At 44.4% G+C, this 13,539-nt stretch overlaps 1 protein-coding gene across 2 annotated transcripts in view; it reads right to left on the minus strand.

Annotated features, from left to right (window-relative positions):
• Positions 1-3,154: 3,154 nt before the first annotated feature.
• The window catches only part of Pdcd6ip (programmed cell death 6 interacting protein), a 54,774-nt gene continuing 44,389 nt past the window's right edge, over positions 3,155-13,539 (minus strand). For both annotated transcript variants that reach the window (XM_032910945.1, XM_032910946.1), the window contains exons 14-18: positions 12,237-12,371; positions 11,169-11,263; positions 8,515-8,635; positions 7,405-7,595; positions 3,155-6,374 (exon numbers count right to left, since the gene is read on the minus strand). In XM_032910945.1, coding sequence (XP_032766836.1) covers positions 6,200-6,374; positions 7,405-7,595; positions 8,515-8,635; positions 11,169-11,263; positions 12,237-12,371 — 717 coding nt within the window. In that variant the 3' untranslated portion in view covers positions 3,155-6,199. The remainder of the gene's footprint in view (positions 6,375-7,404; positions 7,596-8,514; positions 8,636-11,168; positions 11,264-12,236; positions 12,372-13,539) is intronic.

Below are 13,539 nucleotides of genomic sequence, written 5' to 3' on the forward strand. Positions count from 1 at the left end.
CAACAGTCACGATAAACTGTAACCAGTGGCCAAGTCAGACGAGCATTAACCCTGATCCTACAGTGCTCTATTTCTGTCCCTTTATCCAATATACAGTGTCAACGATACATGCTGAAAGGCAGAATCTGAAGGAACAAACGCAGCAATAGAAGCAGAAATGACAAGGGTCTGAGGAACCTTTCGGTACGAATTTTAAGTAATTACTGAGAGAAAATGGACAGTGTACAAGAATGAGTCAAGTGCACAGATCAGGATCTGTGTCCTTGCTGGAAACCAAAAGCCATGTAACAGAGATGGAGAGACCTCAACTCAGTGGTAGAATATTTGCCTAGCACGTCTGAAGCCCAGGGTTCAACTCCCAGCACCACACAAAGAAAACATGCTAGTAGGTTGAATACAGACTGGGAGGCCCGGGGTATGTAGGGGCACACTAAATAAACCTGCAATGAAACTACACCAACAGAAACTCCCCTGTATATGTATGGAGAGAAAGAATGTGCTGGTAGTATGCATCTACAAACTGTGGGGTATGCTGTAAGTGGACCTGGCTAAGAGAACATATTGCACCAGGTCAGGGAAAGAGCAATTCCAGAACATCCAGCATGTACAGGAACATGCCTGCAATTCCCAACACTGGAGAAGGGGGGCAGCACCTAGCAAGAGGATCAGGAGGTCAAGGCCAGCCTGGGCTAAACAGACACACAAAACCCTGTCTCTGTAACAGCAGTGTGCTGGAAAGTTCTGCAAAGACGTGAGGAACACAAGATGGAGAAGCTCAGAGAACTGTGAGAACATACACCTCAGACTGCAGAAAACCCAGGAGATCCTAAACGTCAGAGGTGAGCTCCAGTGTGGAATTCACTGGAACTCCTTACACAAATGCTCAGGAAAGGAAACGGTGCAGGGAGATGTTCATGTTGAAAAGAAATGACAACCCCAGTCTAGAATTCTGCGTTGGCAAAAATGTTAATTTACATGTAAAACACTGACCAATAAACTCCTAGGGTCCAGGAGGAGGAAAATGTAGGTGATGCAGGGTTCGTGGACTTTTTTTTTTGACTGACAAAAGCATACTTTCACAGAAAAAGCCTGTAAAGAAGGTGTGTAAAGGAAGTGTGCAAAAGTGTGTAAAGGAGGTATATAAAGGTGTGCAAAGGTGTGTAAAGGTGTGTAAAGGTGTGCAAAGGAGGTGTGTAAAGGTGTGCAAAGGAGATGTGTAAAGGTGTATAAAGGAGGTGTGTAAAGGTGTGCAAATAAGGTGTGTAAAGGTGTACAAAGGAGGTGTGCAAAGGAGGTGTGTAAAGGAGGCGTGTAGAGGTATGTGAAGGGGGTGTGTAAAGGAGGTGTATGAAGAAGGTGATGCTCTTATTTCCGAGGCCTTTTATAAAAGTTTTTAAATGTTGAATTTCTTAACTTTGCCATGGATATGGCATATTTCTATAATGCTCACTTTAAGATAAATACTTGAACTGTGAAGGTTAGCAAAATAATAAAGCAAGCCACCAAACCGGAGAGAGGTGGGGAGATACAAAATACACTTGACAATGGAACTCTATCTAAAATATGCACAGAATCCTTAAAGCTCAGTAAGAAAGGAACTCAGTTCAGAAGCTGCCTCTGCAGGTAGAAGCACTGGGCACTCTTGCACAGGACCTGGATTTAATCCCCAGGGCCTACCCAATGACTGGCAGCATCGTTAACTCCGGTTCCAGATCCCACACTTTCTTCTGGCCTCCATGGCCAATAGGCATACACGTGTAGTGCACATATATACTTGCAGGCAAAACACTCACAAAAAACAAAATAATCTTCTTTAAAATGAGAGGATGATCAGCATCTTCAGGGAATTATGAGTCCAAAGCAATGGCCTACCACCACACACATATTCCAACGACAGATCACATAACTACGGACAACAATGGGAAATATAGGAGCTATTACTGCTGGTGGGATACAAAATAGTAAAGAGACTTTGGAAAAGAACAGTTTCTTTCAAAGCGGTCTACGGTCTATCCAGAAGTTGCAATGTAACTCTGAAACTGTATGGCCACACACACTTGTACAAGAACATTTCCTCCTGGTTCTCAAGAATTAAAAGCACCCAGCATCTGTCTAGAGAGGAGTAGATACCTGGGCCGGGATGTGTCCTGGTAAATCCACACACTGTGCTGCTGCGCCATGAAGACGCAGGGAGGAAACAGCCTCAAAAGGCTTTCTGTAGACTATGATGCCAACTCTTCAGTGTGAAGACCAAGGGTCACCAGGAGTTAAAGAGGGAGGGGCAGTAGCTGACACACAGGGACCTGGGAGCCTGTAAATCTTTTCTGCGTATTAAGCTGTAATGGTGGATACATATGCTTTTGGCAAAACTATCTTTCGGGACAGAAATGGGCCCTAATGTGAACTATGAACTTTAGTTAACGTGTGAGTACTGATGCATTCATAGAGGGGATAAACCACACTCATGTAAAATGTGTATAGAAGCTGGGTGGAGAGACATGGAAACACCCGTGCTTTCTGCTCAACTTTCTGTAAATGCCTAAGTGCTGTGAAAAAGGAACTCGAGAAAATAAAAATAGAACCACCATCTGACACCCCGTCCCTCTCCTGGGAACGTGCTCGGGAGATCTAAGCATCCGAAGGAGTGCCTGAACCCATGCTTGCTGTGGCATTGTTCACGGCAGCTGGGTCATGATCCTAGAGGAGACACAAAGGGCACGTGTGCACGTGTGTGTGTGTGTGTGTGTGTGTGTGTGTGTGTGTGATCAAAGCCCGTGATATACATATATGAAATGCCATAATCACATGCATTATTTTTTATAACCAACGTGTATTAAATAAAGAGGGGAGAGAAGAGGAGCACACGTTACCACCCCTTGTCCAACTAAGTGAATACTGTGGTGATCGTGTTGACCTCCCCCAAAGTTAGACCAAGGAAAGGTCTGGAGAAGAAAACGCACTGTATGGGAGAGCCTCCGTGTGCCCGTACAGTTAAACCGTGCGCTGGGCAGCTATCACAAACCAAGGGGCTTCCTTTGCACTCTCACACACTAGGCGGAGGGTGTCGCTGCCCAATCCACAGATCGTCGAGGCAGTCGGAGAAACTGAAGCTCGAGGAGAAACACTTTAAATAAGAATTCGTACTCCACAGAAGTAAGAATCTCTCAACTTTTATTTCTAGGATACATTCATCCGGAATCTTTGTTTCTTTACAATTTTCCCCCTAAGAGAAATAAATGAATACAATAAAAATAGAATCCAACTACCAGCAATGTCTGTAACCAGAAAGGAATCTAAAGTCTCCGGTGTGATAATATAGGATATATATTCTTTAAAAATATAAATTTCATACCAGAAATAAAGCCTGAATATTCTCTTTTGTTAAAAATATAATTTTCCTTCTTTGCTCTTCCATTTAGCTCTAAAGTCTGTACTTAAACCAGCAATTTTAACTCTTCTTGGAAGGCCGTGCCCAGCCTGCGCCCGGTTCCACACTATGGGTCAACCAACTGCACGTCTGAGAAGTGACAGGCTGCGGGGCTGTAGCAAGGCTTCAAGACATACTAGTCACCGACTTAAAAACTCCCACTAGCAAACTGAGGCCTGGTTACTATTTTACCTGTTCATAAAATTAGGAAATGTACACAAATTTACTAACTGTAAATCTCAATTGGGGAAAAAAAGATACCGCGAATCTGTCTTGACTAGAAAGGTAGCTGGCTGGGCCAGAGGTGGGTTATACTGGGGGACACGATTGCAAAGGTGCCGGGGTATAGACTCGGGGTCTCAGAGAGTGGTTGCTATGCAGTGTGACATGCGACCACTCAATCAAGAAAGGGACCAAAGAACAAAGAAACAGTTCTTCAGCTCAGAGACCGACACCACACTGAGTAGTCAAGCCACCCATCCATCGCTGGGGGCAGGAAATCCAAGTTGGATGGCTTCCCCTCTTCTGACTGGTGTCTCCACAAAGCTTCAGTAGTTGGCAGGTAATCCACTTCTTAAGAGGCTTCAAAAGCCAACATACATGGCCTGGGGACAGGCACCTCCACTTAAGAGGCTGCAGAAAGTCTCATTATAAACATGGGATAACATACGTAAGCCAGAGTGGAACCCTCTACCTCCGAGTAAACAGCCATCGTGCGTGCTAACTTCTGCAGTGTGTTCTAAAGAGCACAGCCAACGGAGCACAGGTTAGGGTGTGCTGATGGTGAGGGACACCATCTAGACAACAGGCGCATGAGGAGGCTTCCCGCCAGGCAAACTGAACAGGCCTAAGAAGGCAAAGTTAGCGCTGCAGGGTAAGGGCACCTGACCCGAGACCAGAGCATCCTGAGCATCGTGAAGGAGGAGACACCTGGCAAGAGGCTTCCCTCAGGAGCTGAGCTGGGAGGCAACTGGAAGGGGCCCTCCCCCGCTGACTGTCCTCTGTGAGCCTGGAAGCATAGCACAGGGCAGGAGGAAATGGCCGCCGGCCTGACCCCTCCTCCCTTTGGCTCTCTGATGCACTTGCCCTTCCCGTTAGACCTCCAACCCCCTTTCCCCAAGAGAATATTCAGGCCACTTTTTTTTTTCTTTTTTCTATTTTTTTTTCTTTTGGTGGTTGTTTTGCATTAGTAAGGAATACACTAGCAGTCTGGGAACTCCCTAACTCGGGGGATGTCTCATGTCAGTATAAGAAACTCAGGAGGGGAGAATATAAATTTCAAATGCCATTTACAGAGGATTCAAATAAACCTGTGTCATACACTGAATACCGCGGAGCACTGAAGCTGAGCAATGGCACGTTTGTTACGTTTTGCCGAGGTTTAAGCCAATGTCCACATTCCAGGCGATCGGTCTGTGTTTTCTGCATACAACAAAGCACGGAGCTTTAAATACACACATTTAAACCAGTTTACTCCCTTGTACAATCGTATCTTCAGTCTTACATTTGAAAATATCAGCCTGAATTGTCATTGAGAGCAACGAGGACTAAGTGACAGTATCATTTAAACGAGATGATAAACAAGATGTCAGCATTAAACTTAGAAGACAAACACAGATTAGGAAATCTGTCTGTACGCCTGTTCTGTTGGACAAGAGCCTCACACAGGCAGAGCCCCCGAGACCTCACTGCTTTGGGGCTTGCACGCGTCCCCAACAATTGTCTTATATGCTCCTGGATTACAGAATAACCTCAGCTTCCAGGAGTCACAGAAAAAAATAGTAATATGAAATTTGAAAAGAAGGGTTAAGGAGATCTGTTCCAATAACTGTGCTCACAGTCACCATCACAGGACAAGAGTAGATGGAGCCAAGGACTAGAAAGGCACAGGCGCTTTCGCCAGGCTCTACCACATCCGATGGCACTGTACGGCTAAAACTACTCACTTTGACCAGATTATGGGTAAGGGAAGTGAATTATTACCAGAATTTGCATTATTTTCTTGGAAAATCTAATAATAAAACATTAAATACATACTTTCAAATTTTATATTTATTTGAAGAATCTTTGGTAACAATTGTGTGTGTCTCCCACATTATAGGACTTTTAAAAATCAGTGTCAACAGGACTGACTAAGGAGAGTATGGCAGACAAGCTGGTGCTGCTTGGGCTCTCAGGGCAGCCCTCACCGACTGCCAGCCTGCAGTCCATGCATTCCAACACAGTACATGGAGCGTGTGAACATACAAAGGAGAGGCTAACACCAGAAAGGAATCAGACAGCAATGAGAATCAATGACAAACCATAACAATGACAACTGTTCGTAAGTAATTTATTTTTAAATTATAAGATTTACAATGCCTTGATTATGCAAAATATCATAATAGAAATTAAACTAAATCAATAAACCAAGAGAAAGAAAACTTTTTCCTTAAATATCAGTATTTAAGCCATCCTTGTCCCAACCTCATCTTATAAAGTATGCTAATTTCAAATGTTTCACTTGCAGGTTTAATTGTCATTTTCAGCGTTTTATGAAACTGTAATTTTTCCATTGCTATCATAGCTAGCGTTTATGCTGCAACAGCAGCAGAATCTCACAAGTGCGATCAAATGTGGAGGTGGGGCCCATCCTTCGGTTTTATCCACAGACAGAAATCATCCACAGGCATCAGGAGAGCGAGATATTCTCGAGTGGCCAGAGTGTGGCTTAGAGCATGGTGGCAGCCGCTGTCCTGTCGCTCTGATCTGAACCAGCAGCGCATGGTGGCATTACTGCTGTGGATAGTATGACTGCTGCGGGGGCTGAGGGTAGGGGTAGGTAGGCTGCTGGGGTCCTGGGTACGGAGCCTGTCCGGGGCTCTGGTGATACACCGGTGGGTACGGCATATTGTACTGGCCATATGTGTAGGGGTTGTAGCCCATGGGCATGGGCATTTGGCAATACCTGATGGTGACAAGAAAACAAAACACTGGTTGGTAAACCAGACCCCAGAGTGCGACACAAGTCACTACTTGAGTCAGCGCTCACCAAGAGCCACTTTCCTCTGTTTCATTCTTCTGAGGAAGGGAAGTGAGGCAAAGGTCTTCTTTCAAGATACACAGAGAAAAAGCATTCCTACCATTAATTAAAAAGAATATCACACTTTTAATACTACCCAGGAAATAATAATGTTGAATCCAACTATTAACGTCAGAATAAAGACAGAGACAGCTCGTTTTAACGAGGCAATCTAGTTCTCTAAGTATGTTTCTCTGTGGAGCTGGAGAGATGGCAAGTAGTTAAGAGAACCGGCTACTCTTCTAGGACAGAACCACGATGGATGGATGGATGGATGGATGGATGGATGGATGGATGGATGGATGGATGGATGGATGGATGGATGGATGCATGCATGCATGCATGCATGCATGGATGGATGGATGGATGGATGGATAGGTGCATGGATGGATGCATGGATGGATGCATGGATGGATGGATGGATGCATGGATGGATGCATGGATGGATGCATGGATGCATGCATGGATGCATGGATGCATGCATGGATTGACAGACAGATGAACTAATGAATGATGCCCCCAAAACAGGGCTAACCTTTGAATGTATCCCATAACTGTCTAAGTTTCTATTCATCTGTTTATTAGATACTGAGATTTCCAAGCACCAGTATATAAAGAAGGCCTGTCTTTGCTTCATTTAAATAAGGGCAGCCATAAAATATATACTGAATTTCAAACAGAAGAGATATATTTATATGAATGTAAGATGCAAAAAATAAAAATATATATCCTAGACACCTAGTAAATAGCTATTCAGCTACTCAAACAAGTAATTATAACATGATCTTTAATTTCTGGGCAAGCTGACATGGCTAATTCATGAACCTGTGTTGAAAAAAGGGACAAACCTGCCATAAAGATTAGTCACAGCTAGAAATTACTCGATCTCTAGTGACACAGGGTGCCACTGCCTTACCCGGGATATCCTGGATAGGTGGGATACGGTGGTCCCTGAGCCTGCGGAGGGGGAGCAGAGCCAGGGGTCTGTGGCGGCGCTGCTGAAGCAGTCCCCACCCCTGCAGGGGCAGTAGCAGCAGCAGCAGGAGGAACTCGGTTTGCAGGAAGCACAGGAGGTGGAGGCCGGGCTGGAGGCTGGGGCTTAGCAGGCTGGAAGAGAGACAAGAGTGACAGAATGTGAAGTATGGGTCTCAAAGAGTGGAGAACTAAACCAACAGAGTGCAGACGGCAGTGTGAACATTCGACCAGATACTCCTTCACCTGCCACTCTTAGATACCAGCTTTCTACGCTAGCATGCGGCTGAGTAGAGGCTCTCTCAACATCTGTGAAGACCCACAGTTCTTCCTGGTGCTGACATCTAGTTACACACTGCCTCCGCCAACACTCAGACACACTACTTCTGTCAGGCCCCAAATTCTTTTTACAAAAGTCTTCAAACCTGTGAAAACTTTTAAAACCCTCAGTGGCATATGTAGCAGTGAAACTGTGATTGTTAGCACTGCTTTCTCTCCTGTGTTTCTGGAGAGCCACCTGAAGCTGCTGTCTTTACAGCGCAAGCCCTCCAGACAGCAGCCCTCGGCATATCAGCCGAACAATCAAGCTGTTCCCTAGGACTAGAGAATACCCAGGGGGTCCAAGATTCCCTAGGCACCTGAAGGAAAGGTCTCCTATGGCTGCTTCTGTGAACCAAATTCAAATCAAGGCTCACTCCACAAAGACCAGAGTGAATTGTTTGTTCTCATCTACACTTCCCTCCGGTCTCCCAGGGGTCCCAGAGTCTGCACCACATGCTCTAGGTCTGTGTAGCCATTTCTGAGGACACGGCTGGGCACCTGTCTCCAGCACTTCATTCCCTTGTGAGTGAAAGTCCATTCTAAAGCTGTTGTCTCACGCAAGAGAATTCATGAGTACTGGCTGTGTTTACACACTGAAGGCATCAAAAGGTTGGGTCTGGTCAGAGGCGGGACCACCAGTTTCCTCACTGCAGCCAGCCTTCAGAGCTGCCGACCTGTTGCAGAAGACCTAGCCTACGGAAGACCTGGCCTATGGAAGACCCGGCCTACTCACCGGCATGGTTCTTGGCGCTGGAGTTGGAGCTGTCGCATGTCCCCCTGCTGGGGAGGACTGATATGCTGGCGGAGGGATGGAAGGAGCGCTGGGCTCTCTGGCAATGCTCTGCTGCAGATCCCTTGAGAAAGACAGGGTTAGTCTGACACCATGACAAACACCCAGGTCACTTTGTTTGTTTTCTTCATACATGAAGTAAAAGTGCCTCCAAATCAGATCAGCATTCTAGAATGTGCTTTCAGTCTTGCCTAGAAAGGAAGTCTATTCTTGCAGCAAAACGAAGTTATAGCCTAATAGTTCTAAAAACTAGCAAAGAGGGTAGATTTTTCAGACATCTTAATTACAACTCAAATATGGACAGTATAAACTAGGCAAACAGTCCTCTTAGAAGACTGCTTCTTGTCTAATAAGAGGTAATTACAAAACAAAAATACTACAGCCCATTCAGTCACGGGGCCAACATTTCAATCATGATACGACACCAGTGTCCAAACAAAATAAAACCCGGAACCAAGGAGATAGAGGCAGACAGAGCACAGTGTGGGGTAGCCCTGGCTGTATAGCAGAAAGCTTCCCTCAAACAAACAGCAAAGGAGTAAAACTAAGATGGGCACTAATTATGCAAATAAGTATGTAAATTCCTAGCGCAATTCTCAACCAGTTACCTAAAGACGTGTGGCACTGAGCTATTTTATGTTCAAAGATACTATAACAACGTCACTGGGTAACCTGTCACTAAGGTAGCCTGTCACTGGGGCACTCTGTCACTGAGGTACTCTGTCATTGGGGCACTCTGTCACTGAGGTACTCTGTCACTGAGGTACTCTGTCACTGAGGTACTCTGTCACTGGGGCACTGTCACTGGGGCATTCTATCACTGGGGTACTCTGTCACTAGGGCACTCTGTCACTGGGGCACATTATCACTAGGGTACTCTGTTACCAAGGTACTATGTTACTGATATACTCTGTCACTAGGGTAAATTCACAAAAGATATATAACTAAAAAAATACATAAGTATTAAGAGACAGATTTAAAGTCTCTTCAAATCCCAAGTCTGTTCAGTATATTGGAATTAACTTCAAAAACCTCACTAAACCCCAAGGTCTACACTCAGTGACACATTGTGGCCATCAGCTTCTTGGAGCAGGATCAATAGCTACAGTGGGACCAGCAGTCCTGAAGCCAAAGTCACCCCTATCATAGTCACCCCTCCCACCTGTCACCCACACTTTCCTCTCAAAAAGGGCCCTAGGTGAAAAATACATCAGAGATATATTCTTCAATGAAAGAAATCGATGTAAGGGCTTAATGTAAGCAAACACTATATAAATGAGGAATTTGAAGTCAATAATAATATTCTAAAGGTCTGACTTTGAAAGATCTAAAATATATACATATACCACAAAGACTTAACATAAGACTTCCCCCTTAATAAACTCCAGTAATTAGCATATTCGTGGGCCAATGAGAATTTCCTATGCCTTACTACTGATATAAGTCAAAGCTACTGTCAGAGCTCAACAATGTACAACACAGAAAGTAAACTGCCACAACTGCTCCAACGACAGCCACTGACACTGGTGCTTTAAACCCCTGTGAAAAGAAACTGAAGTAAAAACAAAAACATTCCATTCTTCCAAATGTTCTGCCTTTAATTAAAGCATTTCAATTAACAGTGAAAGTAGGAAATCTGACGGCAAATGTCAGTCATACCTGGACAATTAATTATACTGACTGAAGTCACCCAGATCTAGAAAGACCAATACCGAATGTTCTCACTCTAGATTTCTGTGTTCACTTGGAATACCTGCGCAAGGCAGGAAACTAGAAAGGGGCCACTGGGGGGAGAGAGAAGAGAGATCTGAAGGGAAGTATGGATAATACAGCACAGGTGACATGACAAAGAGAAGGACGGAGGGCAATGGGAGGGTGAGGAGAGGACAGCTTAGGGAGGGATAAACAAATGCTAGGGATGAAAGAGTCATCCAGAAACATACAATTGTATACGTCTCCTAAGTATGTATATAGATATATGAAGATGTATATCTATAGGTGAGTGCATATATATGTGTATATGTGTGTGTATGTATATATGTGTGTGCATATACACGTGTGTATGTATACCTATATATGCATTTGTGTTTATATATACATACATATATGCATATATATATATATATATATATATATATGGGAGTGTGTGTGTGTGTGTGTGTGTGTGAGAGAGAGAGAGAGAGAGAGAGAGAGAGAGAGAGAGAGAGAATAGGCTTAAGTGAAGTTTCTCTACACAGGGGAGTGTGCTGGTTATCAAATGAAAAGTCCAGTACCAAGTATGAATCTCTCCCCCTTAAGGTGTTCGTCAACAGTTCCTAAATCTCTGTGTGAATATGGGTCAAGGCCCCGCTTTCACAGTGGCTCCTGCAAAAGGGACTGTGCTCTCTTCTGAACTGTTCACTGTCTTCCCTCTGCACCCCACTGTACTTCCTCGGCCTCGGTCTCTCTCCTTTCCATTCTTTCATCCCAGATCAGGATGCCCTATGACTGTGAAACACTCAGAGGGAAGGAAGAAGGGCAGCGGCTACGCCAGCATCAGCCGGCTCCCAAACACAGGGACACAGCTCCAAGTAGGATCTGACACAAAACCAACTCACTTCAAGAGCTCATCTCTTTCCGTCTTCCGTGCAAACACTATGTCACTGCATTTGTTCTGGAACCTGACCAGGATTTCAGTCAGCTCATTGTAAAACTATAAGCAAAGAAAAAATACAGATAATAAGTAAAAGCAGTTTAAATCTAGGAAAAAATGCACTCTAACAATAATTTGGATCAATGCTGCTGAAACTAGAGGCTGAGATCACCCACGTGAGACGCATTCATACAATCACCTGAGTAGCTTAGTACTATGTCCTAAGATTGGTAAGGAAAATAAAAGTAATGAGAGGATGTCTGCAGAAGAATACTAACACTAAACATTACAAGACGGGAAGTTAAAAGTTTTATAACTGTGAACATGTTCCCAATCCTTAGACAAAAGCCAGCTACTGAGTGATGACTGTGAACCCACACTCACGCTGCATAACTCCAATGCAGGCCCCAATGCGGGCCCCACTACCGTAATCTCAGACATCTGCTTGAACAAAGCACTGAGCCCCAGGGAAGGTCACCTCACTGTCACCCCCCCAGGCAGCACAGTGCTTGCTGTCTACTCAGAGGACAGCTGAGGACAAGCACTGCATCTTAGCCAACCAAGGTGACTGCACTCGGTGACCACCACAGAGGTAAGAACCAAAAGGAACCTTGCATCTGGAAAATTTAAAAATAACTTGTCTCAAAAGCAAAATAATCAGAAAGATAAAAATGCATTTCTCTAAACCCTTTAAGGGACAAAGCAAAAAAGTACTCAGAATCCACCTCTGATACTCAGGCAGGTTCCAAGTCTGTCCTCACCACACCGCCAGCACAGAAGACCAAAGCCAGGTGCCTCCTTCCACCACACATCAGTCCCACTAAGATGTCATCACTGGCTCCCTGCATACGCTAGCCAGTACCTCTCTATGAAGTGCCTCCTTCAATGTTCCACTGAGAGTTCCCCCTCTACAAGCCTGACACCAAGTCAAAAGCACGAAGCTTGGTCACTTGGAAGCACCAGCAGCAGCAGCCCCGCTCCTTCCTCCCCCTCTGTACATCTCAGCTCTAGTCTCTCGTGCGCACACGCATACCTTTGTGCCCTCTTTCAAGTTAGCTACGAGCTCCACGAAGTTGTCGTACGCGGTCGCTAAGTTCTTCAGGACCTCTTCCCTCAGGCTGGCCTCACTGTTAGACTGCTTCATTTTGGAGAATTCCTGGTGTGAGACCTTTGTAAACAAACAAAATGTGTATTTTATAAATTTAATTCAGCTTGAAATACTTTTTCATTTATTATTTATTGCATACATGTGTGTGTAGGTATGTGTATGTCACAGTACACATCCGAAAAGTCAGAACACAAATTTCAAGAGTTGGTTCTCTCGTTCCACCACATGGAATCCTTCACATAAGGACTGAACGCAGGTCCTCAGGATCAGTGACGTGCACTTTTAGCCCCTGAGCCATCCTGATAGCCAATCAAAATATTTATAATAGGAATGAGTGTAGTGGCGCATGACTTTAATCCCAACACTGGGGAGGCAGAGGCAAGCAGATGTCTAACACAATTGAGCCTCTCAGGCTTCCATCTCACAGGACAAAAGTGTAACCACAATGTGCTGCTCTCTTTTCCAATTAAGAAATCATGACTGCTGATCTGCACATTTACAAGAAATACGGGCAATGTTTCATGCCAGTACACTGCTTTGACTTTTTTCTTAAGTAAAATATCACAAATCCAATGGATATAAAAATATAATCAGTAAGTTACCAACTTCTATCATTCTATAACACAAAAAATACCCAGACAAAAGCTGTTTATTTGATAACACTTTATACTACTATAAAATTCTGCACATTCACTATAAAAAGGCAAAGTCTTGGGTCCTGTCAGTACAAACTACTGATGTGCAAATGCACAGCTAATGTTTAATTATGTATTAGCCAGATGATTCTGGAGGCATTGATGAGCCCAACTAATGTTGATTCTTCCCTACACATAGCAAGAAAACTAAAAAGGAAACATCACAAGTGATTTGGAAAACACTTGTCTGAAGTAACAAGGCCTTCTCACCAGCATGCCACCCCCTAGTCAGTCAGAGGTGGCTGTGTTTCTAGTGCAGGGAACTGAGCTTAGGTCCATACATACCCCAGGTAAGTACAGCCAACCCTAGCGATGTTCAGCCATCGAGAGCTCACACTGCTCTGAACCCCAGCACTTGGGAGGAAGACACACAAAGGTAAGTTTGAAACCCACCTGTGCCACACCGTGACAGTTGTTAGTTCTAGGCCAGCCTGGGCTGAAAAAACCCTTGATTTTTGTAAACTCTACAGATATACCATGTTCTATTCTGTGAGTCCTTTCACTTTTACATTTTTTAATGGTCATAGGCTGTC

The sequence above is a fragment of the Rattus rattus genome, chromosome 8, assembly GCF_011064425.1.
Source record: "Rattus rattus isolate New Zealand chromosome 8, Rrattus_CSIRO_v1, whole genome shotgun sequence".
NCBI classification, from domain to species: Eukaryota; Metazoa; Chordata; class Mammalia; order Rodentia; family Muridae; genus Rattus; species Rattus rattus.